This window comes from Eschrichtius robustus, chromosome 5 (assembly GCF_028021215.1).
Source record: "Eschrichtius robustus isolate mEscRob2 chromosome 5, mEscRob2.pri, whole genome shotgun sequence".
NCBI lineage: Eukaryota > Metazoa > Chordata > Mammalia > Artiodactyla > Eschrichtiidae > Eschrichtius > Eschrichtius robustus.
In genome coordinates, this window is record NC_090828.1 from 125,530,568 (window position 1) to 125,557,684 (window position 27,117).

At 47.5% G+C, this 27,117-nt stretch overlaps 2 protein-coding genes across 2 annotated transcripts in view; one reads left to right on the top strand and one right to left on the bottom strand.

Annotated features, from left to right (window-relative positions):
• The window catches only part of GPR39 (G protein-coupled receptor 39), a 237,483-nt gene that overhangs the window by 12,550 nt on the left and 197,816 nt on the right, over positions 1–27,117 (bottom strand). The window lies entirely within an intron of this gene.
• LOC137765498 (large ribosomal subunit protein P1-like) overlaps positions 2,445–27,117 on the top strand; it is a 101,909-nt gene continuing 77,236 nt past the window's right edge. The window contains exon 1 of the mRNA XM_068545398.1: positions 2,445–2,510. Within this exon, the coding sequence (XP_068401499.1) occupies positions 2,445–2,510 (66 nt within the window). The remainder of the gene's footprint in view (positions 2,511–27,117) is intronic.

The following is a 27,117-nucleotide window of genomic DNA, read 5'->3' on the forward strand; positions in this document are numbered from 1 at the left end:
AAACCCCCTCTAACACACTCTATGACAAGGAAAGGTATCACCTTGAGAGGGCCTCTTTTCATGTAAGGTGAACACAATAAACTTTCCTGTTACTGTACCAGAAGCTTGATGAAATTCAAAGAAGCGAACTACCTTTGAATAGGAGTGTGGCAGGCTAGACTCCTGCAGAATGTCTGCTTTTGACTGGATTTATTTGATGGAAAGCAATAACCTCTGCCCCATCCCCACTCCCATGCACAGGAACAGTTCGGGGAAGGATACTTTCCTGTGAAAATTCATTTAATTTCGGCATTGAAGACTATTCTCACTCATCATAGGCTGCTCTTCCCCTCCCCATAAACACCATCTAGAATTTAGCTTCAAAGTAAATTAGATAATGAGTTCAGCTCGCTTTATCTGCTCATATCATGTAAGTTAGCAATGAAATTCCTGGAACAATCTATAACCAAATGCCAGAACAGGAGGCAAAAAAATGAATTCAGCTGATGGGAGAGATATCAAAAGAGGTTCATGAAGAATCCAGGCTTATATTTGTGTTTTACTTAAAGCTGAGGGTCTCAAATGAAATCCATAAAGCTCTCAGAAGAGTTGAGGAGATGGTGTCAGGCTTCTAAGATAAGGTTTTGTATCAAGAATGATCGGATGAGGATGCCTTCTTGTTAATGATTTGAAAATGAAATTACTGCAGCATGACATGATAAGAATAGATCCCTCCTGGTGGGCTTTCTTTTCAGAGGGGCAAAAAGAACTTTGACGAAATAGTCTTGCAGATTTGGGAACATTAAGTATCATCTCTCCTATCCAAGTGCAGCAGTAATTGTCAACGATGTGCGTTATTATTCATATTTAGTAAATCCAGTCCTGTCCAACAATAACATCCTGCTTTAATTTTTAAAGCTATTCTGCATCTGTTACCTCACTTGCTGTCTCCCCAACCTGATGACCAAATGGCAGTGTAATAGGGAAGAACAAATCTGACTCCATATTGGATGGGTTTCTTTTACTTCAACCTTTGTATTCTATTGCTTTTGCTACAAGTTAAGAATGTTGCCTATAGCCTGAAATAGGATGGCCCATCCTCAAGGCTCTGACCTTTAAAGGTATAACACTTTTCCATTCATATAAAGATAAAAAGTTGCAGAACAGAGAATAACATCTGTCTTGTTGGAAGTTTACAGAAACATCCTGACCTGACCTAAGCAGACAGCTGCAAGAACAAAGGATTCCTCCACCAAGAAGTTTGCAACAACGAGCCACATGCCTCCACTTTTCGTATAAAAGAAGCCTGAATTCGAACTCAGGCAAGATGGTTCCTTGGGACACTAGTCTACCATCTTCTTGGTCTTCTGGCTTTCCAAATAAAGTCACTACTCCTTGCCCCGACAACTCGTCTCTCGATTCAGTGGCCTGTCATGTGGTGAGTAGTACGAGCTTGGACTCAGTGACAGCAGAGCACCTCTGGGCTCTGTCCTGGCTCTATACTCATCTCACTCCCCCTCTCTGGATACCACCTCCATGCCTCTGACTTGAAATACCACATCTGGGGATATGCAGGGCCCAAATCAACACTGCCAGCTTCAGGAGGCATCCACAGCCAGCCCCCAACTCAACGTCATGGCTTGGATAGCTCATCTGCACCTATATTGGGACACGTCCAAACCGAAGTAATGACCAACCACCAGCTGAAACCTGCTCTCCCTCCCCTGCTCCCAATTTTAATAAACTCTACCGCCATTCACTGAGATTTTTCTAGCTGGAAACCTGCAAGTCATCCTGTTCTACTTCCTCCCCATCACTCCCAAATCCAATCCATCTCTAAGCCTGTCAGTTTTCCCTCCCCAGTCTGTCCCCTTCTCACCACTCCACTGTAAGATCCCTAATGGGGCTGCCCTTATCTCATGCCTGGATGAGGCAGAAGCTCACTAGCTCGTTTTGTTCGAAATCACTCCTGCCCAAGCCACTCTCCAAACAAGCCAGGATCATCTCATTAAGTTGAAAAGTTCATGTCACCCCCTTGTTAAAACCTTTAAATGGCTTATTATTGAAACCTCAGTATAGTTGAAACCTTAGAATAAAGTTCCAAATCTTTATCAAGTCCTATAGGATCTGCCCTAGCTTATTCCTTCAGGCTTTCCTGTACCCTGTGTGCTGTGTCTGCGTCCAACACCTCACCCTTTCTCATTTCCTGGAGCCAGCCAACTCCCTCCTGCCTCGGGGCTCTTATCCAGCCAGGCTCCCTTCTCCTCACCTTGCTTATTCTTATCCATTGTTCAGTTCTCTGCTGAAAGACCACTTCCTCCAAGAAGCCATCCAAGACCTCATGTTTGAGCCCCCTGTTATAAGCTCCCATCACCCCATGCTTCTTGGCTGCACGCTGTACCTTTGGATATATTTAACTTGGAACACGTGTCTTTCATGCCAATCTTCTCAGCCATGGGAGCTCCATGGGGTTAAGGGCTGCGTCCGTCCTGTTCTACATCCGTAGTGCCCGGCACAGCATCTGGCACATGGTAGGTGCACAATACATGTGGGAAGACCTGCCAATCTGATGCTCTAACCGTATAGTGAGGTAGGTGGGATGGGTGCTGCTGGCCCTATTTTTACAGATGAGAAAGGTGACATGCATTACACTGAACCTATTTGGCTCAGGTTACAGAGAAAATGAGTGGAAGACAGAAAACCTAAAACCTGGGATCTTCTAATCAAGGATGTTCACAAATTCAAGTACATCACCCCCATCACACTGCTCCATGTTTGTAACCCAGAAATCCAATCCTACACCCTCTCCCAGAGTTTAGCCAAGAGGGAGGCAAGCATGGGACGTCCCAGAATGGGGTGAAGGCTTTCCCCCAACCTTCATCTTGAGGGAGCGGCGTAACTAGAGCAACATAGTCGAATCACAGAAACATGCGCTTTCAGACCTAGAATGACCTCAGAGATGACAGATGATTTTGCTTATAAAATGAGGAGTTGTCTTAGGTTTCTAAGCCCCTTTCCAGTAACAAAACCCTGGTTATTTGACTTCCCTGTACTCCAGGATCCTCCTGCAAAAATTATGGGATACGCATCACATTTTACAAGGACACTGTATAAATTAACTTAGACAATATACTTTTTTTTAGTATTTCCAGGTTTACAAATTCAAGAGATTATAATTATTCCCTTATGTAAAGTCCTCAGTGATGCCTAAGCGCCTTCACTCTTGCTCTCAGAGTGTGGTCCATTGCATCCCCTGAGAGCATGCTAAAACTCCAGACTCTCATGCCCTACCCCAGAACCGCTAGTCAGAATCTGCATTTGAACAAGATGCCCAGTTGATGTTTGATCTACATTCCAGTGGCCTGATGTCTCAACATCACATCCGGGGCCTTCTCCACCTATCTGCTGTCCTCCACCATTCCCTTCCTGAGCCCCAGGCTTTTCCAGATGACTCACATTTCCAGGACCTACCAGGTCTTTGCCCAAGATGGAGTCTAAGAAACTCCCAGAATTTACCTGCTCAAGTATTCTCTCCTCTGGGAAGGGCTCCCTGACCATTCAAAGAAAAGGAATCTTCCTGGACCTTGTCCTTGCTTCCATGACAGCTCAACCACACCAGTGTAACTATGAATTTCCATGTCTGGCTCACTGAGAGCACCTGGAGAAGCAAAGCCCATCAACTTATGCCCAGAACAGCACAGTAGGGCCAAAACTTGTTCACTGGATGTATGAAAAAAAAATTTAATTCCATCAAAACATGTACCAAAGTCCCATCCTGAATTTCCGACTAAACTGGAATCCTACTGCACTGATATATATAAATACATTACACACACACACGCACACACACACCCCCCACAGACACACCCCACATACACATCATTTTATTGCTTAGGATAATGGTACCTTAAAAATAATTTTGGACTTACAGGAGAAAAATCAGAGACCACCTTCCCAACCCCACCCCAGAAAGATGTGCAAAGAACAGAGTGGCTTCAGGTTGTTCTAGAACCAGGATACGGACAGGGCAGGAAGGCAGTGGGACAGCCCCATTTTCCCTGAGGCAGGCCACCTCCTGGCCTTGAATGGGTGAGGAACAGGACTCTTCCTCTCTCCTGCCAGAGCTCTGCCTGGTGTCACACTAGAATTTGCAGGTCTCTCAGGTTTGAAGTGACAACAAATCTAGGAATGGACGGAGAAAACTGCAGGAGACTGAAGAGCCTCTTCACGCAAGCAGCCCCACCCAGGAAAGGCAGGCTGGGATGCAGAAGGCGGCAAAAGCCTCTGGGCATCAGCTCTGGAAACCCTGGAACTCCTCGAAGGATAAATGCTTCCCAGAACAAGGCTCTATTGGGGGCAGCCACTGGCAGGAGTAAGGTCCAGGTGTCGGGTGGGGAGAGGACAGGCTGCAAGATGCATCTAAGGCGGGCAAGAGAAACAAAGCACCAGAAGGATGGGAAGCGTGGGGGGATCAGCTTGGCCTGGTGCATCTTGGGACTGAGCACTGTCAGAAGCCCAAAGCATAACTCGAGAGCCACCTTAGGATGTGTGCACCTAGCCCAGACCCGGCATCACCAGGCGCCCCGCTTCACCTGATCACGGATGATCACACTTGGCTTTGGAGCACCTTACAGATTTGTCCAACCCCACCATACTACAGATGAGGAAAGGGAGGTCCAGAGCCCCCAGGAGACTCATTCAAGGCCATGTGTCTGGCCAGCTCCAGGCAAAGAGAAAGACCAAAGCCAGGCCCCTTTCTCCTTTCCCACGGCCAAGGCTCTTTATTTCAACTGATGTTTATGAGTGAAGCCCAGGTTTAGAAGGCAGCCCTGTGTAAGTGAGGGTGGTTTTAGGATCAGGACCCCAGGGCTAGGAACTGGGATCTTCCACTGACTAGCAGTGTGACCCCAGGGAGCATGTTACTTCACATTCTTGCTATCATTTAATCTGATAGCAAAATTGGGAAATGAATATCTTCCTTATAGGATGATGGTGTAACCGAGCAGGACCCTATGGGGCCTTTCCTGGAACAGACCCCCTCCCCCATAGTCTCTGCTGTAGCTCCTCTCTGAAGTACCCAGATAATAGTATCTCATGCGTATTTCCTGAGTTTTTCAGATGCTAAAAACCACCACCTAATGGAAGAAATTAACTACTTGATGATCACGAACATGTGGCCCCCAGACCTTCTGGCGCCTAAGGATGGATTGTGTTATCTGCCCTGTTACCTCACCATCAACCAATCAGAGAACTGAACTGATCACATTACCCTACGACACCCCTCCCTCACCTTGCCTTTAAAAATGCTTTGCTGCAACCCTTCGGGGAGTTCAAGATTTTGGAGCAGGAGCCACCCGTCCTGTTCTCCTCGCACGGCCCTGCAATAAACCTTTCTCTGCTCCAAAACTCCAACGTTTTGGTATTGTTTGGCCTCACCGTGCACTGGGCAGGCGAACTTGCCTTCAGTAACAATTGGAATATAAAATGAGACTGTATGTCAATACTTGGCATATTGATACTCAATGAATGTTATTTCCCTTTCTCTCTGTTTCCTAGAATCCTGGGTTTGGGGGGAAAAACAAAGTAGTATCTCTGCCACCATCTTGCTTCAAGCAGAGTACTCTGCACACCATTGCACTCGGGTCGCACTAACATTGTGGCAGGGTGTCCTACAATTCATTGCAATTCTCACACTATTTATCTGAAGACAGCATCAGATCCCACAGGCTAAGGTCTCAATCCTACAAAACTACTCCCCTGACCCCACTTCAGATGCCAGTTGCAAGCCCAGGTTGCCTTCCGACCAACCAGCTATAGATTTGAAGTTCCAACAACCCCTCCCTTGGGTTTGATTAATTTGCTAAAAAAGCAACTAAAAGAATTCAGAGAAACATTTTACTTACTAGATCACCGGTTTATCATAAAAAGATATAACTCAGAACAGCCAGATGGAAATGATGCAGAGGGCAAGGCATGGGGAGCAGACAGTGTGGCGCTTCCAAGCTCTCTCTGGGGCACCACTCTCTCCAAATCTCCATGTGTTCACCAACCTGGAAGCATTCCAGACGCCTTATTTTGATTTTTTATGGAGGCTTCCTTACATAGCTGTGATTGATTAAATTACTGGCCATTGATGACTGAACTCAGTCTCCAGTCTGCCTCCCTTCCCTCCCCAGAGATCTGGGGTGGGGCTGAAAGTTCTAACCCCCTAATCACTGGTCGGTTCTCCAAGCAACTAGCCCCATCCAGAGGTCCCTCCAAAAGTCACCTCATTAACATAACAAAAGACACCTTGATTGCTCTCCTCACCGAGAAACTTTAAAGGTTTTAGAAGCTCTGCGCCAGAAATGGGGATGAAGACCACATATATATTTCTTATTATAAATCACAGTATCACAGGTGGTAAAGTAGCTCTCAGTTTTGGCACGTGCCTAGAGTTGTTAATCCTCCCTTCCTCAGTAAAAGCACCCTGATAGTCCTTTGGGGAACCACTATCCCTGACAATCCCTGAGGTTCAGCTTGGGGGTTGACTCCACTCTACAACCCCAAAAGTAGATAGATGCTGAAGGAGTGGGCAATCAGAGTCACAGTGGCCGGTTCAGTGATGGACACGGGACCCAGTCAGGCCAACCAGACACAGTATTGGGACGTCTGCTGGAACCACTGGGAAAGAAACACTCTGTTGGTGTTGCCCAACCAAGAAAACAGAAATCTGCAAGCCTGTGACTATGACTGCTCCAGCATGGGAGAGCCTTCCCTGAAACTGATGTCAATGCAAAGGAAAGCAAAGCAAAGACATAGTAAGAGAGAGTAAAGGATTTCTGACACTGTTTGAGACTGGACCCTGCCAGACCTGAAATAAGACCTACCCATGGACTTTTTCAATTATATGAACTAATTCCTTCCTTCCTTCCTTTCTCACTTTCTTTCTTTCTCTCTCTCTCTTTTTATCTTAAGCCAACTTGAATACAGTTTTCTCTTACTTCCAACCATAACAATGCCAATTATATAAATCTCTTTAATTTAATGTGACCTGCAGGGGCAATTCTTCATTCTCCTCAGGTAACATCACTCATTCTCTCAGGTATAAACTGAATCCCTCCTTCTGTAAATAAGCATTTTCTTTTGCCCATCTGAAGTAGAAAAGAATGAGAGGATTAGTGGCTGCTTTCTACCACTCATACCACTGGGACTTTATCTACTTGAAGCTTGATTTCTCTCTTTTCTCTTTATTGACTAAAGCAATCCAATCCTTTCCTTTCATAGGAAATCTATGCTTATTTACTTGTTTCCTGTTACAAAAAAACCCAGCTACCCTTTCTCTTCCTTTATGCAAGGTACTTTTGGATGTAGAATTTAGAGTTGGAAGGGATATCGAGGACATAATCCAGTGGAGCCTTATTATTTGGCCAATGAGAAAACAGAGGGTGAATGTGGAGCCCAATGCCATCAATGGCGGAGTCTCTGACTTCAAGTCAGTGCAATTTCAACAGCGATCGATGCTTTGCCGTGACCTTGCACACAATCAAAGCTATTTATGGGTGGATTAAAATATCGAGTACTTATCACAGTGCCTTTGGAGAAAGCACTGCAGCCTTGGATTCTGGCCCCAGCGCTGCGCTCACCAGCTGTGTGACCTTGGGGATGTCATTTAACTATTCAAAATCTGATTCTTCATTTATAGATTTAGAGGTCGGACTAAGAGGATCATAAAATGTCATAAGGTTAATGAACCTAAAGCAGATCATGGACCGAGAGAAAGCATTCCTACAAAACAACAAGATAAAGACAGATGATTTGGTCGGGGAAAAAAATGGGCCAACGACTTGAGCAGGAACTTCACAGAAGAGACTATCCAAATGGCCAACAAACAAATTCAAAGATGTTCCACATCATGAGTCTTCAGGGAAATGCAAATTAAAACCACAGTTAGATATAACCACATATTGAACAGAATGGCTAAAATAAAAATACACGGGGGCGGGCGGGGGGAAACGCGTAGGCAAGGATATGGAGCAACTGGAATGCTCAAACACTGCTGGTGGGACGTCAGCTGGCACAACTACTTCGGAAAACCATTTGGCAGTCTCCACTAAAGCTGCACATCAGTGTGCCCGATGACCCAGAAGATCCACTCCCAGCTACGTGCCCACAGAAATGCGTAAGATACATCCACCTAAAGACACGGACAAGAATGTTCACAGCAACCTTTCTAGAAGGGTCCCAAACTGGAAACTACGCAAAAGCTCATCAGTGGTAGAAAGTGTAGCTAAATAGGATATCTGCACAATGGGATACTATACACTGCATATAGCAGTGGGAATTTGCAGAATAAACCACACCCTGAAATATGGTTGCATCTCACAAACAATGCTGAGTGAAGAAGGCAGACACAAATGATTACATGTTATATGATTTTGTGTATACAAAGCAAAAAAAACAGGAAAGCAAATGCATGGTGTTAGAAGTCAGGATAATGGCTACCCTTAGGGGATAAGTACAAGGGGGCACAGGGGAGGCGGGGGGGTACTGGTGATGCTCTGTTTCTTAATCTAGTTATGCGAATGCGTTCAAGCTGTAAACGCATAATATGTGTACTTTTCAGTATGCATGTTAGACTTCAACAAAAAGTTCAAAAATATTTTTTAAAAGTATTCCAGCATGGACAGTAAATGTCATTCCCTGTTATGGGCTGAATTGTTCCCCTCGCAAGGCCTGGCTTGCACCAGGCCTCATATATTGAAGCCCTACCCCAGTACCTCAGAATGTGACTGTATGTATTTGTAGATAAAGTCTTTAATGTTAATTAAGTTAAAATGGGGTGATTAAAGTGGGCCCTAATCCAGTGACCAGGTATCCTTATAAGAGGAAATTAGGCTACAGACAACACAGATAGAGGGATGACCATGTGAGGACACAGTGAGAAGGTAACCATCTGCAAGCCAGGAAGAGAGGCCTCAGAAGAAACCAACCCTGCTGGCCTCTTGATCTTGGACTTCTGGCCCCCAGAACCATGAGAAAATAAATTTTTGTTGTTTAAGTCACACAGTTGGTGGCATTTTGCTATGGCAGCCCTAGGAAACTAACTCAGCCACCCTAGATATTCTTGGCTTCCTTTTATGCTGGGCATTGAGATACAAATGAAGCACTTTGCTGGGAGGTAGAAGAGGCTTGGGCTGCCATGGGTGGAGGAGAGGAAGAGGGTGGAGGAAAGGAAGAGGGTAAGGAGGGTGGGGAGAGGAGTCCTCTACCCCAGCATCACCTGCCAGGCTGCTTCTAGCTTCTCCATCATTCCAGAGCCTTCCCCAGCTAAAGAAAAAAGGAACAAGCCTCCTTCCTAAGGCAATTGTGCTGGTTTCCCATCTCAAAGCAATCGCAACAGTCAGAGCTCTGGGATTTTTGCTTGAATAATCACAGAAGGTTTTAGAGCTGGAAGAGCCAACGGAAGTCATCTCATCCAACCTTCTCATTTTATAAATGAGGAAAGAAAGGTCTAGAGAAGTTACGAAGCTCATTCAAAGTCACACAGCAAGTGAGTGGCAAAGCCATGACTAAATCTGCACCCGCACCCCCATATCCAGACCAGGGCTTGTGCATGGAATCCTTATTGCCTTCCTCTCTTTGGAGGGCAGGTTGAGGAGGAGATGCACAGAGCATAGTTGAGCATCCCTTAGAAGCTTGTACTTTATCCCTGCCTTTTGAAGCAGCACCTACACCACTTCACTGTCACTCATGATCCACCCCCAACTCTCCCTTCTCCCATCATCTCTTCTTTACTCGCCGCCCTTCAGGATTTCCTGGCAGTGTCTGGAATTGAGAGCCCAGGGTCCTGGGTTCTTCCACCTGTGTGGCTTCAGGCAAGTCACTAAAACTCTGTGCTGAGGCTTTCTCGTCTGCCCAACAGGCACCGGCTCCCTCTGGATGGCTGGGCAAAGCTCTCCGAGGACCGTCCCTGAGACAGGCTGGGACCTGGGACCCTTCGCTGCAGTGCTTGCACCAGCACAAACGTCTCCTCCAGCAGCAAAATACAAAGAAACTAAATGGGACTAAAAAAAACCATGTGCATGGACGGTTGGGGCAAATTATGGACAACAAGATACAAAAAGACCAAAAAAACCCAACTGCCGCTTCTGAAGAGGCAGGAGCAAAACCCGGGTGTTGGGTACCACGCGTCCCCCGTGCACTCAACACCACAGAGGGGTGGGCAGACCACCTAAGCCCCCCCTCTGGCCCGACCCCTGGACACACCCCTACCCTCACCCTATATAAGGAACCAGCTCACCCTGCTTCAGGAAGCGAGCAAGGGGACCTGTTACTTGTTCTCGCTCCCTCCTGCTGCAGCAAGGGCCCCCGTAAAGCCTTGCCTGAATTTGTTGTCTGGCCTCTAGTCAATTCCTATGGATTGGGAAAGGCCAAGAACCCTGGTCGGTATCGTGCCCAGGCCAGAAGTCCTCCCCGCCGCCCTCCTGGAGAACTGAGGGGCCAGAGAGCTCGTGCAGAGTTGGGCGGAGCTGCGGCCGCCTCTATGCATCTTCCTTCCACCTCCAGCCTGACCTCTGTGATGCGGCCTCTCTAACGCAGGCCCCCAGCACCCCACGGGAGGGCTGGAAACAGACAAGCGCCTTCTTATTTAGGATGAGGGAGCCAAAAGGCTATGACCTGTCCAAGGCCCAGTGTGGAGCTTTACGAATTCAGTCCTCACAGTAACCTTGGAAGCTGGGTGTCATTCAGTCCACACAATAAACAGAGAACATCGACATGTCCGAAGATGCGAGCTAGACGGGCCGGGCCAGGGTTGGATCCTGGGTCTCTCTGCCTCCACCATACTCGCCCTTCTGCTGCACCCCAACTGCCCCGATCTGTACCTCAAAATGGCAGCTTAGCAAGTATTAGAGTAGATGGGTCATGTGCCCGGGACGGCAGGCGATAAGAGACCTCTCGGGCACTGACTGTCTCACAAGCGAGCTGGCAGTGGTGATGGCGAAAGAGCCTCCTTTGAATGACTCAGTTAGAAAACAAAATAAAGCCGTGCTTATCACAAGTCGCAATGTATGGCTGACCATCTCTGTCCGGTCGGCTCACACCTTGGGTACCGACAGCTCTGGACACGGGCGCAGGGAGCTGTAAGCTCCAAGTCCCGGACATCTACAGCCATGCCAATGACACCCTTCTTTCCCTGTTAACCTGCTTTTTGAAAGACCCTTCGGTAATGAGCTAAGGGAATTCACCCGAGCTCAGGGACCAGCTCTCAGCTGGCCAACTCCGAACACGAGGCAGGAACTTGGAAAGCTTCCAGAGACAGCTCAGAGAGGGGCTCTGGGGGCTGGGCCCAGGCCAGGTTGAGAGCTGTGGCCAAAGGAAAACCACTGAAGCAGAAGCGATGCATAGTAAGGCCTTTCTAGGTTTCCCTGGAGAGTGGACATATCAAAAATGCAAAAGCTGTGGTTTGATGAGTTAAATAGGACCCACTGGTGACAGAGAAAGAAAGAAAGAAAGAAAGAAAAGGGCTGAGGGGAAGTGTCTGGGTGTGTGGGCAGGTGAAGAGAACTTATTCCCAAGAGACACTGGAGGGTGGGCAGGAAGATTCCAGGCAGAAGCGGGCACCAACCACCACCCAGACCACCTTCCCCATCTGGTGCAGAGGAACTGATCCCATCCAGCAGGAAAACGAGGGGCTCTGAGCTACACGGTCCCCCGCAAGAGGTGAGGCGTGGGCACTGCAGGGCGGTGTTTGCAGCAGGCCTGGAGACAGTGTGGCTCTGAGCTTAACCATCCCAGGAAATACAATGAAGTGAGGGGGGAGAAGGGGGAGTGGAGACGGGGGCGGGGGGGGGGGGGAGGAGAGGCCCCGCCCCTCCCTAGAATGTCCCTCGCATGACTGTGTCATCAACCAAAAGTCATTGGGAAACCCCATCCTGGGAAAACCTCCAACCCAAAGGGCCTACTCATCTGAGGTCCTACTGCCAACATCACAGGACCAGCTGTGTAGGGAGCTGGGGCCTCCAGGCTCAGGAGGGAACAGGTGATCTCGGCGGGGGGGTGGTTCCTGCACAGGACAGCAGGCCACTTACTCCCTAGCACCTGGGAAACTCTTGAGAAATCTCCAGCTGGGCAACTGGTCCCCGGGCACCAAACGCTCACGGGTTTCTAAGGACCAGAACGAGGCTGTGCCTGGCTCAGAAGGGCCCTGAGCAGTGCCCTGGCCAAAGGCCCCTGATGTTCTCTCTAAGCAGAACTGCACTTATATGGTAGAGTCTAGAGCGAGCAGAACTGGTCCCTGCCCTAAAGGGACATGTGAACTCAACTAGACGGCAGGACACAGTCAGCTGATGGCAGGGGTGAAGGGCCATCCCATCTGAACCAGGGCTGAAATGACAAGGCACGATTCAGCCACTTAGTCGAAACACACCGGTGCCAGGCACTGCCTGCCCCAGGCCCCGTGCCGGCCAGGGCCATGGGACTCTGGTCCACATAGAGGTTAACGATGCGGAGCAGGACAGCTTACGAACAGAGTGGCGGGATCAAAGGGCAAGGATTCCAAGGGAACTGCAGGACGACAAGGCAGCCATAGACTGCGTTCACAGAGGGGAGAGGAGCGTGCCCCGTCCCTCCCCACCCACCAGGAAAGGCACCAGCCACGCAAGGGGTCCTTAAGAGCCCCTGGTCTCGCTTGGGCAAGGGATGGGGTCTGAAGGCTGTTGGGTGTTCAGGTGATAGAGCGTCTGGGACACCTACAGTGACAGAGCTCTGGGGCCCACCCGGAGCTCTTCTCCCTCCGGCCTGTGCATCCCCTGCCCTGCTTCCTTGACCTCTCTGTACTTCATCTGCAAAATGGGGCTAACGTTGCCACCACAGGGTTCAGCCCTTGGATGCTGGAGGCAAGGAGGTTAGTTCCCCCTTCCCCGCTGGGACAGAGCTCAGAGGCCTGGAGACCCGCTCCGTCTCACTGCGACCAAGCACATAAGCAGCCTGCTGCAGAGACACGCTCGCGCTTGCCCAATGTTTCACTGGCTTCCTCGGCCGTCCTGCCCAGTGCCTGAAACTGCTGCCGCCGCGGCTGGCCGCTGAGGACACACGTGTCCCAATCCTGTTGCAAGGAGGTGCTGAGCCCTGTGTAGGAGATGGTCTGTGTGTGCCCCGCAGTGACTTATTGTCTGGCTGAGCTGGCCTCAAGTTCAGAAGAAAGTCTGCTGGGCTGCAGAACACGCATCAGAAACCCAGCACCCCGGGAAAGTACATGCTGGGGTGCAGCAGCCAGCCTATCACAGCAGAGACGCAAGTGGGACCAGGCCCCAGGGGAACCTGGAGTGCGACCACCGCTGGCACGGGGTGCTCCTGCCGGTGGGCAGCTGCTGTGCCCCTGCGGGATGCCCCTCTAGTTGCAACACCTGCAGGCTCCCGGGAGCTCCGCGGGCGCTCTTAGCTGACTCTGCCCCGAATCAAAGAGACACGCGGGGCAGGGCCCCCTTAACGCCCACATACTGGTCCAGGGGCTGTTGGCGCCCTTGGCCTCCCTCTCCCACCTTCTGCAGTTCCATGGGGACCTCAGCGGCATGGGCAGACAGCCTGGCGTTAAGGGAAGCCGGATATTAAAGGCATTGCCAGGCCGGGAGAGGGTGATCCTAAAGATAGAGAGGAAACAGAGATAGGGGAGGATGGAGTGGGGTGGCAGATGATCATAAAACCCAGACAGGCCCCGAGTCTGTGCCCCCAAAGCCCACAGCGAGCCCGGTATGCTTCTCAGGTAGGGAGGGTGCTCTGGGCGCCTCTGCCTTGGGGATGGTGCGCCCCCCTCGCAAGTTGCCCACCCAGGCCAGCCCCCATCCTCCAGCGGCAGCCTCCATTTCCCTGGGCTCCTTAGCACCCACCAAGAAGTGCCTGTGTACTTAACACTTCTTTCCCCTTTGTCCCCATTTAGCCATAATAGAAGCTGTGTTCTCAATCTATTGTCACATTTATGATTCAGAAAGCCCTCATTTCCTGCAATAATCTTAAGTGACAATTCAAGGCTTAAATGTACTTTAATGTTTTGTAATGCTTCTAAAGCAACATCTCGAAATTATAATGCAGCCTCTGAAATTACTAGTCTGTGTGAAAGAGGGAATGAACAACTGGAAAACGAAATGAGAATCCAGCAAATTGATCTAAGGCTGAAATGATGAAGTTTAGTAAGTTTCAGCGATGTGAGTGGGAGAATGCCGGGGTGACCTCTGTCAGGTGCCAGACGGCCTAGCCATCTAATTTAAGGAATGCCTTTTTTTTTCCACTTTCCTGATCCATCAAGGAGGAGACAGCCAGAATCTTCTCACCTGGATTTTTCCAGGGTGGGAAAAGGAAGGGCGTATTTAAAGGGAACCAACCGCCACCCCTGACCAAGGAAGAGAGTTTGAGAGAAGAAACACAGTAGGTAGTAGAGGGGGCGTGGGGCAGAATCAAACCAGAGAGGGCCTACTGCCAGCTTCCAGAGGTGGTTCTCTGTTAATTCCATCCATTTTTGCCAATGCTCACTCAGTGCCACTGTCTGATTTATTCCCAACGTTACTTCTAAGAACAGATAAGGACCCCGAGGCTCAGAGAGGTTAAGGGACTTGGGCACGTACACAGAGAAAGCTGTGTGGCCTGGGTTTGAACTCAGGTTGAAGTTCAAAGCTTACACTCATATTTTACAGAAAAGAGAACCTGAACTTTTAGAAAGGATTTAAAAAGCTTTCATTAAAAGTGATAATAATAACTCAATGAACAAATGAAAAGATAAACTGGGGGAAATATTTCCTGTACATATAACAAACAAATGCTGAATAAAAAATTACCCAATATAATAAGAGGTCTTAGAAATCAACCGAAAGGAACTTCCCTGGTGGCACAGTGGTTGAGAATCCGCCCGCCAATGCAGGGGACACAGGTTCAATCCCTGGTCCAGGAGGATCCCCCATGCCACGGAGCAACTAAGCCCGTGCACCACAACTACCGAGCCCGTGCGCCACAACTACCGAGCCCGTGCGCCACAACTACGGAGGCCTGCATGCCTAGAGCCCGTGCACAAGAGAAGCCACCGCAATGAGAAGCCCCCGCTCGCTGCGACTAGAGAAAAGCCCGCGCGCAGCAATGAGGACCCAACACAACCCAGTAAATAAACAAATAAATAAAAGAACCCAACAGAAAAAGATTAGCAGTCCAAAAGAAAGGTAGATAAAGGACGGCAATAGGCAAAATTAATGGCAATAAATATACCAAAATATAATTAACTTTACCAACATATGAAAAAAAATGTAAATCAGAACCACAATTAGATCTCATTTTTGCCCTTCACAACGGTTTGAAAGATTGGTATATACAATATTGGTAAGGTTCCAGTATGGAAATGGGGTGGAGGCATTCCTATTCACTGTTCAAAGGGAAAATCTGCTCAACTCCCTTGGAGGCAACTGTGTAATATCCTCCAAAATCCAAAGGCATATACTATTTTCCCCAGGAACTCCATCTCTAGGACTCTAAGCCATAAAAATACTTAGTCAAACGTGCAAATATTTTAGCACAAGGAATTCTGCTGCCAGAAAAATTCTTACAACCCAAATATCCAGCAACAGAAGATACTTAATAATTATGGTACATCCACCCATAGCTGTTAAACAAATGAGACAATTCTGTATGCACTGAAAAGGACCCAAGATTACACTGCACTGTTAAGTAGAAAAAAAGGAATCCACAAAACATATGCATAGTTTGTGCTACTGGAAAAAAAAAATCAAAGAAGTGTGTCTATGGATGGATGTGTTTCTGTGCATTTGTGTTTGTATACAGAAACCTCTGGAAGAAGAGGCATCAGGTTCCACAGTGGACACCACGGGGCAACAGACCTGGGAGAGGAGAAGGGAGCTTCAGTTTCCACTTTATATACTCCTATGTGCTTTGATTCTTTAAAACAACTTTATGGGGAAAAACAGAAAATTCTCTGGGAAGGTAGTAAAAGAAATCCTAGAATGATGCATGGTAGCACTGGAACGCCGCAGAAAAGCAGTGAAGAAGCCCAGTGTCTGCCCTCAAGGAGCTCGTATGGGATCAGAAATTGACTTGCATTCAGAGACAGACAACCCTCCAACAGGAGATCCTACAAAACCGGAAGAATGAAGACCCATGGCCAGAGGGAACGATGTCATTCTGCAGAAGGCCGGGGGAAAGTGAAAAGCTGAAGAGGGTTTCTTAGAGAGGCGATACTCCCAATGGGCCTTGGGGAAGAAGTAGGATTTTGCTGGTTGAAAAGGAGGAAAAGGAAATCCAGGAGGGGAGGACAGGAACGGGCATTGAGAGACTGCAGAGTGACATTTCGTTGAGCGAAGGCACAGGGACACCTGATTCTCTGGTCCAGGCCCTGGCTACAAATATCAGAGCGCTTAGACAGGCTCCATTATAGGGCAAGGATGCTTCCAGGTAGAGGGGAGGTGAAGACCAGGGTGCCTGGCATAGGGAAGGCTACCCCCTGCCACAGGAACCTGTGGAGGCTCAGCCTGGTCCAGCCCCATCCTCTCTGGCCCACACTAAAGTCCACCATGAACAGGCTGAAGTGGGGGGTGGAGCTTCTTCAACCTTCCCTCCCGTTGGCCTTGCCTCCAGAATCTCCTCTCTACACTCTTCTCTTGGGCCCCTGGGTGCTCTCTCCCCTCGCCTTCCCCTACGCTCAAATCCCTGCCACTGAAAACCTCAAAGGCTCCACGCTGTGTGGTGACAGATGCCCTCTCGGGTGTAGGGGCAGCTCGATGAGTACAGAATGCTGGGGAGTAGGGCAGATCTGGACCAAATCCTGGCTCTGCCCCCTTCCAGCTGGGCAAAGAACAACCTCTTCTAGCCCATTTTCTCATCTGCAAACTGGAATAACACCAACAATCTCATAGGGTTATTGAGAATGATAAATAAAAATTGAGAGCAGACCTAGCTCTGAACCCAACATATACCAAACTCTCAACAAATAGCGGCTCTCACCTGGCTAGAAGGAGGGGAGGGGCAGACACGGACCGACAAAACCACGGTTCAGTAGAAAGATCACAGGGAAAGGTTTTGGAGGGGAGGGGGGCTTTCTGAATTTCTGTGAATCTCACCATGATTATTTAATCTGTGTTGAAGGATCACCTGCTTAAAACATGTGGGTCAAAACCAAGGCTGGGACTGGGATGAGACAAGGGAGGTGTCTAGGGCACAAAATTTAAGGAGGCACTGGCTCTCGGGGCCGGGCAAGTGCAGAGTCAGCACCTGAGCGTGAGCGCCTCCTTAAATTTTCCATCCTAGCTGCCTCACTTGCCTTACCCTAGTCCTGGCCCAGGTCAAAACAGTGGCTTAGAGATGAACTTCTAAGAAGCAAGATTTGAATTAAATAGAGATATTGCTTCAGGGAGAAGCAAGCAACTGATCCCCCTGGCTGGGCAGATGTGTTTATTTGGAGTGAGAGGGGAGCGGGGGAGTGCAGTTACAATGAGTGACTTACCAGGCCTGGAGCAAGAGTCGGCATCTACAAGGGCCTGATCTCACCGGTTAATTGGCCCTAGCCGCCTCCCTGCAATTCTCTAGTCAGCTAGCATTAACACACCTCAGGCCCACTCTTCAATAGAGCAGACTCTGTCAGGAGCTGCCCTGCTACCTGGGCCATCTCAGTGTGACGGACCATCCTTTCCAGATGGGAGGGAAATGTGCGATGATGCCTTCGAGAAAGGCATGAAAGTTGAAGATAACACCAAAGAAGGGGCAGGCCTCCAGGTGAGGGTGAAGGAAGGAAAGTCACCTGCTTGTTGGAGAGGAGGTGTTCTGGGGAACTGCCGAGCAGAATTTCATCCTGCCTTCAGTGTAGGTCTCTGGGTAGTGAGATCATGGCTGAGCTATCACAGCTCCTGATGACAAGTCACGAAAAACACGTCTTTCCCAATCTCTTTCCAGGTTCCTTCAGATGCGATTAAATCCATGATTTGAGGACTTAAGAAGGCACCTCTCAGGATCTGAAACAGCAAAGCAACAGGACTGGGGTGGGTAGAGGGGAAAATGAGGAGAGCCAGGAAGGGAAGCGATGCAGGGGTTCAGGGAGAGGCCCCAAGATAAAGATCAGACTTTAATTCTAGGGGGGAAAGAACACCAAAGAAGATTTTTTAAAAATTAAGATAAGTAGCCTTGATTCTTGGAGCAAGGAAATTATCTATCCTGGGTTTTCTGGAGCTCTTGGAGCTTAAAATGATGATTTAAGACAGCCACCCTGGACATTGCAACTTTGGATGGGTGAAGAGAGATCAAGAAGAATTGAGAGCAAGAGGAGCTTCTGGACAAAGGGAAATTCACACTGAACTAAGGCATCAGTTTCGGCTTTCAGCTTATAATTTTGCAGTATGGGTACCATAAGTTGCTGCTCATGTCATTCTGTATGGACCTGTTTCATACAGCAAGAACACTCACCCACCAGTTCATTTATTTATTCACTAATTCACTCCTTCACGCCTTTGTTAGGTATCTATTAAGAGGCAGGCACTGTGTGAAACACTGGGGATATAAGCATAAAAGATAAGATGTTTACCCTTGAGGACATCATGGGCTAGTGGAAAAGACAAGTAACTCAACGACTTCAATGGACCCTGATACTGATGAGGGCCATGCTTCAGTATCTAGATGAGAATTCGGAGGAGGAAGACAAGGATTAGGATAAGGACAAGCGTGATGACAGGCTAACGTTTATGCAGTGCTTATGGTACACCATGCCCTGTGCTAAGTGGTGGTGATATAGTAATGAACATGGGAGAGTTTCTGCCTTTGAAGTTCAACAGAGGAGACAAACACATAAATAAGCAATTTCAGCTTATGTCCTAAGGGCTGTTCTTAATTACCTCAGATGATAGGCAATTCCCACTCCCTACACCCGGTCTCAGAGGAATCAATGAAATCTTCCTGAAGGAGGAGTTTAAGCTGAAGTATGAAATGGGCATGAGATTTACCTAAGCAAAATGAACGTAGGTAAGATTTTCTGGGTGGATACAGCAGCACATAGAAAATCTCACACAATAGGGGAGTTTAAAAAAAAGTTTTACAGACATGTTTGTTATCTATTTGGAGTGTGACAAAGCTGGAGCAGGTAGCAAGTGCAACAAGACAAGAAAAATAAACAAAATGATTGAAGAAGAAATGAAACTCTTATTCACAGATTACATGACTATATACAGAAAATCCAAAAGCATCTACAGAGAAACTACTCAAATTAATAAATGAATTTTGCAAAGTCCCTGGACATAAAGTCAATTTTTAAATGGATAATTTGCAATAGCATTTAAAAAAATCAATACTTAGGAATAAATCTAAAAAAAATCAGCAAGACCTCTACACTAAAAATTATAAAACATTAATGAGAGAAATTAAAGAAAACCTAAATAAATAAATTCAATGTTATAAAGATATAAATTCCCTCCAAATTAATTTAAAATCAATCAAAATCCCAGCAGGTATTTTGTAGACATTTACGAGCTGATTCTAAAATTTATATAGAAATGCAAAGGGCTAAGATTAGCCAACGTAATCTTGAAGATGAGGAGCAAAGATAAGACTTATACTACAAGTTATCATGACCTATTATAACACTTAAGACCATGTGATAGTAGCTCAGGAATAGATAAACTCACCAACAAAACCGAACAGAGGATCCACATACACACATATATGGTCACCTGATTTATAACAAAGTGACACTTTGGGGAAGCAAGTAAAGAATGGACTTTTCAATACATGGTCGATTGGATCTCCAAACGGCAAAAATAAATCTTGTGCCTAACCTGAAACCATACACGAAAATCAATTCCAGAAGAATTACAGATCTAAGTGCGAAAGATAGCTTTTAGAAGCAAGCATAGAAGAGCATCCTGATGCCTTGGAGTAAGCAACGATTTCCTTGTAGGAACTAATTAGAACAGAACCTGAAAAAAACCACAGGGTCAGAAAATTAAAAATGCATCTCTCATGTCAGCAAAGAACAAACCAACCAAGACTGGTGGGGGGATCAAAGGAGCTGGAACTAGAAGGAAAGAGATGCCTGGGTTCACAGGAAGTTCCTAAGATGGAGAGCAAACTGTAATTTGACTCTAGGAAGGAAGGAATGCTGAGGAAGGTGAAGAGGAGGTTTGGCTCTTGCTTCTTGGAGCTTGGCCATAGCGATTTAGGAAAGTCAATACAGGGCCCTGCAACATTGGGTGGATGGAGAGAGACACTAGAGCGACCATGAGCAGGATAAGCTTCTGGGCAAAGGGAGATGAAACTCAGTGTGCCTTCAGGCTGGTAATTCTGCAACGTAAGCACGTGTGTAGATGAGAAGCTCAGTTTGGGTCATGGGGCATCAGTTGATTCAGCAAGATAAATGTGATGCCTCAAATTAAACACTTCACTAATTGCCCCTGAGGAAAAGAAATATACTTGCTACTTGTAGATGCCCAAGGAAGGACATCACTTAGAACAAATGCAAGTTCAATTTCAATAATTGACACTATAAAACTCAGGTCTCACGTGCTGAGGCCACAAGGAGCCTGAGTGTTCTGATGGCAGAATGGCTTTATTAGATAAAAGCCTTTCTTGGAGGAGGGGTGCTTTGAGCCATGTCTTGAAGGAAGCTCCCGTTTTTTACAAATCAGTACACTAGGTCTTCCAGCAGCTTTCAGGGCAATTTCATCAAAGGAAATTGGTCATAACAACCAAGAGGTGGATGGAGACGCTTAACTGAGCCAAGCTGAGATATGTAAATGGCTCAGTCTCTCCCCAGTGTTCTGGGGCTTCCTGATTTCTCACCTAAACTTGCACTTGCTTGGTCACTTAAGTTAAAAACTAAATCAAGTGATAGACTTGTTTTCAGAAGATAGCAATGGGAAAGAGTGCTTTACCTGAGTTACTCTCAACTTGCCCAACCATCTTCACCCCTTGACATGGTTGGGAATCTTTGACAGCCAAGTAAAGAGGCCTCAATAAATCTAGAAGCCAGTCCTTCTGTCGCCCTTTACTTGCAAGAAAGGAAAAGTCATGCGATGAAGCCACTGGTGGAGCGAGCTGGAAGTGACAGATTTTCCTGCACCATGTTCTCCTGAAGTGAATTAAGAAAGGGTACTTTGCCCAGATTCGGAACATAGGAAGTTGGGTGCTTCAAGATCCCGCAGACTGTGCTATGGTGAAGTAAACAGTGTGGCACAGACTGGCCAACTGGCCCAGAAGGAGCTACATTTCTCAGCCTCCCTGGAGATCGGGCATGGCCATGTGATCTGGCAGCAATAGAATGAAGGCAGAAGTGACTGCATGCCCTCCAGCACTGGCCCTGGAAGTTGCCCACACCTATTACTCCACACCCTTCCTCCTTCTGCCATCCTGATTCAGATGAACTCAGCAACCTTGGGAGCCATGCACTGACTACAGACTATGGCAGAGCCCCAAGGGGGAAAGATTCTGGATTTGTGAGTCATCACGTGGGGATGTCTCCAGACCATCAGGAACATCTACTTTGGATGTTTTCATGAGTGAGAAATAAACTTCTATCAAGCCATCATAGTTGATACATTTTGGAGTTGTCTGTTTTAGCAGTTAACATTATCTTAATTGATCCAGAATGTTCCTGCATGATGGCTATGTCTAGAACACTTGGGTGATTCGATAGCTTTGATATTGAAGCCAAGTCCATTCTGGACCAGTTAGCACTGAACAAAAGAAAAGAACAAACCACAAGGAGCAGATAAGCATTTAGTCTCTGTGTGGACCTGACAGAGGGTCTGTGACCAAAGGGGTGAAGTATTCCCATGTATTCAACAGTCCAGTGAGAATGGGGGAGGAAGGTAGCCAGATTGTTACTACGAATGCAGGGAGTTATAACAGAATCGCTAACAGAGTCTTGCAAAATCAGGAAAGACTTTCCTGGCAAGGGATGTTTAAACCAAGTCTTCAAGAGTGAACAGACAGGTACCAGGTAGAGATGAGGGTAGAGTAGAAGAAAGGGGGGCACAGCGTTGTAGAACAAGGAAGCAGGGCTTGCACTAAATTACAAAGCTGGAAGGTCAATCTGGCTTGTGTCGCCAGAGGTGACTCTGGACAGGCACTCCAGAACAAGGACACAAAGGAAGTGCCTCCAAGACCAGGCTGAGAGGTACGGCCCTCCTCCTGTCAGGGTGGTAGGACAGGACTGGGACCCAACACACTTGTCTTGAGTGTGTCAGTGGCAGAGCAAGAACAGAGGGTACAATGGCAGAGAGTGGTGACAGGGCCCCAGCAGGATGGGGCTGCAGGGATTCTGACTGGGGATGAGCATCTAAACTCACTGAGAAGGCTCAAGGCCGCTGGCATTCAGGGCACCAGAAGCTTCCCCCTGCTGAAGGGCGGCTGCAAGGAGCAAGCTGCATCTCTGCCTGAGAAGCCAATTGGCATAGAGACTGCACGTTGGTTTAAACATTACACCAGACCTAGGTTCCAAATCCAGTTGCACCCCCGGTTTCTTTTTTTCCTTTCCTTTCTTTCCTTCTTTCTTTCATGGCATGGCTTGTGGGATCTTAGTTCCCCCACCAGGGATCGAACCCAGGGCCCTGGCAGTGAAAGCGCAGAGTCCCGTCCACTGGACCGCCAGGGAATTCCCCCCTGGCTTTCTAACTACATGACTTTATACAAGTGACTTCACCCCTCTAGGCTCAGTTTTCCCATCTGTAACAACTGGGCTAATACCATCCTTCTCAAAGTTTTCCATGAGCTAATGCACACGAAGCACACAGCACAGGGCTTGGCGCACAGTTAGTAGTCAGTAAAGACAGCTCTTGCCATTTTGATCAGGCAAAGTGCTTGGCGGGACTAGAGCGGCAGGGGGTAGAGGCAACAAAGAGGAAAAATGAATCTATCTCTTCCCTTCCACCCCCACTCCTACCGTCTGAGCTGAGCACAGCACATCTGACCTCTAAGAATCCCATGGCCTGTGTACCTCAAATCCATCGTCTGCTGTCATATGTCCTCCCACAGCTGAATTTCAAAGAAAACATCCCAAGAGCCTTTGTACAATGGCACACAATGGAAAACATCTGTCACCACTCTCAAGCAACAGCACCCCTCCCCCTATCCATTCGTTCATCCATCTATTTATTTATTTTGAAGCCCCATTTGGCCCCCGTGATGCTGGCGGGCCTCCTGAAACACCCCTGAGAGATCAATCACGAAAACCCAGCCCTGCACGGAGGCCCTAAGTAATGAGCTACCTCCTGCCAGGAAAATGCCATCACAAGCGCTCGTGGCTTCCACCTGCTCTGCTCTGGCACCGCCCGGCTTAGCAGTGGGGGGAGCTAACGGCTGCTTAAAAGTGAGCTGACCCCCATGTGCTCATAGGCCCACGTGGCCGGGAAATGAACACCTGCGCGGTCTGTGGTCTAGAAGCCCACAAGCCCCGCCGTTCTGTTTCCCAGGATGCCGGGATGCGGAGGAGCGGCAACCATCCCAGAGGTACCTGCTTAGCGGTGGCCCGTGAGCCCAAATGCCAGCCGGCGACAGGCCCACTCAGCAGGCCGGCGTTTGAACCATCAACAGCCATTTGACAGATGACAGGGTTTTCCCGAGCGGAGTCAAAAAGGAAACAGTGGGACTGAGACCTACAGAGGAGAGATCCTGACGGCCAGGAGCTGACAGAATTGGACCTGGAAATGACAGCGGCCAGGGGATGTGTGTCCAGAAGAGGTGCGCATGCGGGCTCTCTCTATGACTGCTGGGGCTTGCGCGGCACATGCAGTGAGTTTGTTCAACAACTGAACCGTTCTCACTGGTGGCTCCGGCAAGCCCCAGCTCTGCTGCCCACTCTCTTAGGAATCGATTCAAGGAGCAGGTGCTCCACTGTCGTCATTGTTGTTATCATTATTATATTATTTTAAGTGTAATTACACCGCAGATGCTGAATATCAAACTGAACAAATGCATCAGCCAATGACCTTTCCTTTTTAAGTGATGCACATTTTTTTCCTCTCCTTAAATTACTGATCTTCCAGTGGGGGGAAAGTGGAAGATGTAATTGCATCAAACTGTATATCATATTTCTCCTTTCTGGAGGTTTCATTAGAGGCCCGAAACCAGAGAATCGCTCTGCCACCTCTTCCCTTCTCTTCCAGCTATTTCTGGGTTTTAATTATTATTCATTAATTGCGCACGATAATAAGATCCTCACTGTTTTGAAACATTCTCCCTCTGGCCTCCATACTGTTAAGGACTCTGATTGCCTGCCAAGAGCGTAAAATTAAAAATCAAAGCACTACCTCGGAAAGGTTTAATATGCGCCATGTTGAAAGAGTTTTCGCAGCTTATAGCTATTTTATTGCATTAGCAGCTCGAGGGAAAGTGCAACTCCATGTTGAAATTGTTCTCCTTTGAAATGTAAGTCAACAGGACCAGCGTTGGGGGAATTTTTTTTTTTTTTTTTTTTTTAAACAACAAAAATTTATTTTCTCACAGTTTTGGATGCTATAAGTCCAAAATCAGATGTTGATAGGGTTGGTTTCTTCTGAGGCCTCTCTGTTTGGCTTATAGATAGCTGTCTTCTCCCTGTATCTTCACTTGGTCTTCTCTGGGTGTGTGTCCTAATTGCTTCTTTTTTTTTTTAAACATCTTTATTGGAGTATAATTGCCTTACAATGGTGTGTTAGCTTCTGCTTTATAACAAAGTGAATCAGTTATACATATACAATATGTTCCCAGCTCACAGCTGTTACCTCCTTTGGATAAGGGGCTTGTTTCCCCAGATAAAATTAGCCTCTTGCTGATGTCAGACCTCAAAGAGAACTTTAGGCTGCAAGAGAGAATCTCCCCCAGGTTCTCTAAATTATAGACAAGCATTGATTCAAATGGGTGAATCCCCCTCTGACTGGCCCCTGAGGCCATTAGAAATAAAACTCGCAAACATTTTCCTGCAAAGCCTGGAACTCCTCCCTCTCCCCCTAACTCTGGGTTTCCTACTCCTTCAGGGCAGAGCAAGAGACTGACGTTATGGTCCCCCACCAATAAATTTTACACGGGGGTTCATTCGATATAGGATGAACGGATCAAAAATGAATGAATGAATAAATACAGAAACTTCGCAAAGGACAGGAAAAGGACAAGCTAGAATTTCTAAACGAAACAAAATAAAACTAACATCTTGAAAATTTTGCAATTACTGTCACCCACTGAAATCTACAGCCCAGAGCAAGCTAATGCCTAAGATACAAAATGAGACCCAAATCACTTTTTCATGCATATGCTCTCTGCTTCCTTATCATTGTCACCATGGAAGCTCTCATCCACAATGCCCCCAGCCTTTCACTAGCTTTTTCAAATAAGGAGTTAGTAGGGAAAATATACATCAAGACCAGAGCAACAAGGTCCCACCAAACTGTCTTTCCTGGATGGTGGCAAACTGTTGCTTTGGGAAGGGAGAGGCCACCTCCTCTGCATTCACCGCCCCCCTCTTTATTCACCTCCCCCCAAGGTCATCCTGGGATTTCATAAAGAAAATTGGGGCTCCAGGATCCCAGGAATGACTTGATGGTTAAACATGATCATTTTGGCTGACCAGAGGAAAGGCAGATGATAGAATAATCTGGAACATAAGAATAGAAATGGAGAGGAAATTGGGCATCCACTGAATTTTTATTAAATTTGAACTGTTCAAACTTTCCATTGTTCTCCCTACCAAAAGAAAAAACTCAAACTCCTAGCACCAACACCCCTATTGATGGGTCCCTAAGACCTCTAAGGCCCCATAAAACTCTCCCCATTGACCCAGACAAATCCCCCGAGTTCACTGAACTCTGAACAAGCTTGGCCTTGGCCTGTGAATTTGCTCAGAGCTCTTCTCTACTACGAATAACCCCTTCACTCTGTTACTCAGGTTCTCCAGAGAAACAGAACCAATAGGATCTGTACGTATATACAGAGAAAGATTTATTTTCAGGAATTGGCTCATGTGATTGGGGAGGACTGGTGAGTCTAAAACCTTATGAGGGAAGCCAGTAGGCCGGAGACTCAGGAAAGAGCTGCAGTTTGAATCCAAAGGCAGTCTGCTAGAGAACTAGGAAAAGCAGGCGTTGCAAAGTCTGAAGGCCGTCTGCTGGAGAATTCCCTCTTGCTCAGGGGTGGCCAGGCTTTCACCTGATTAGATGAGGCCCACCCACATTGGGGAGGACAATCTGCTTTACTCAAAGTCCACTATGTGTAAATCTCACCCCAAAAGCACCCTCAACAAACATCCAGAATAATGTTTAATCAAATATCGGCACTGCATTCCAGCCACAATGACACATTAAGATTAACCATCACAGCCTTGGTCTGTGGATTTGCTCATAGCTCTCGTCCTGCTGTGAATACCTTCCCCACTTTCCTCAACTACTCCAAATTTTGCTCTTGCTTCAAAAGTCAGGCTCAAGCCTCCACTCCTGTAAAGGCCTTTCCTGGTGGAGGTCAGGGTAAAGCCCCTTCACCGAGCCCCAGTCACACCTTCTGCCTGGACCTCCTATTACGCATTTATCTCACATGGCCGGAAACAATCTCTTTCTCCAACCAAAGTCTAAGTATCCTAGGAACTGCAGGTGCTCCTCACACTGGGCAGCACGACAGCTGGGTTGAAGGAATACTTGCCAACTAATAGTTCACCAGGCACGTTTCAACCATGTCTTCATTTGGGATACCTTAAGTGGTGGGCACACCCTACTGGCTCATGAAGGATGTGAAAGTGGGCATTCAGATGGGTACAGACGCTTTGGGACTCAACTGAGTTCTATCAAGTACAACTATAAGGCTCCATTTCAGTTGCCTAGTGCTGCACAGAAGTCATTCCCAAACGTAATGGCTTAAAAATGAAAATCATTTTAATAGAGCTCACAAGTCTGTGGACGGACTAGGCTTGGCTGGGTGGTTCTTCTGTTTCACCTGATGGCAGCTAGGACTGCCCTCATCTGGGGGCTGGAATTAACATTCCAGAGAGCTGCCTCTCGTATCTTGCCTCTTGGTGAGGATGGCTGGAAGGATGAGTTCAGTTAGGGCCCTGGGATGGTAGGGCGTTCTTTTTCCGTGTAGTCTAGGGCCCCTCCTCTCACTAAGCCTATCCACGTGATCTCCCTAGCAGTGTGGCCAGATGTTTCATATGGTTTTGCAGAGCCC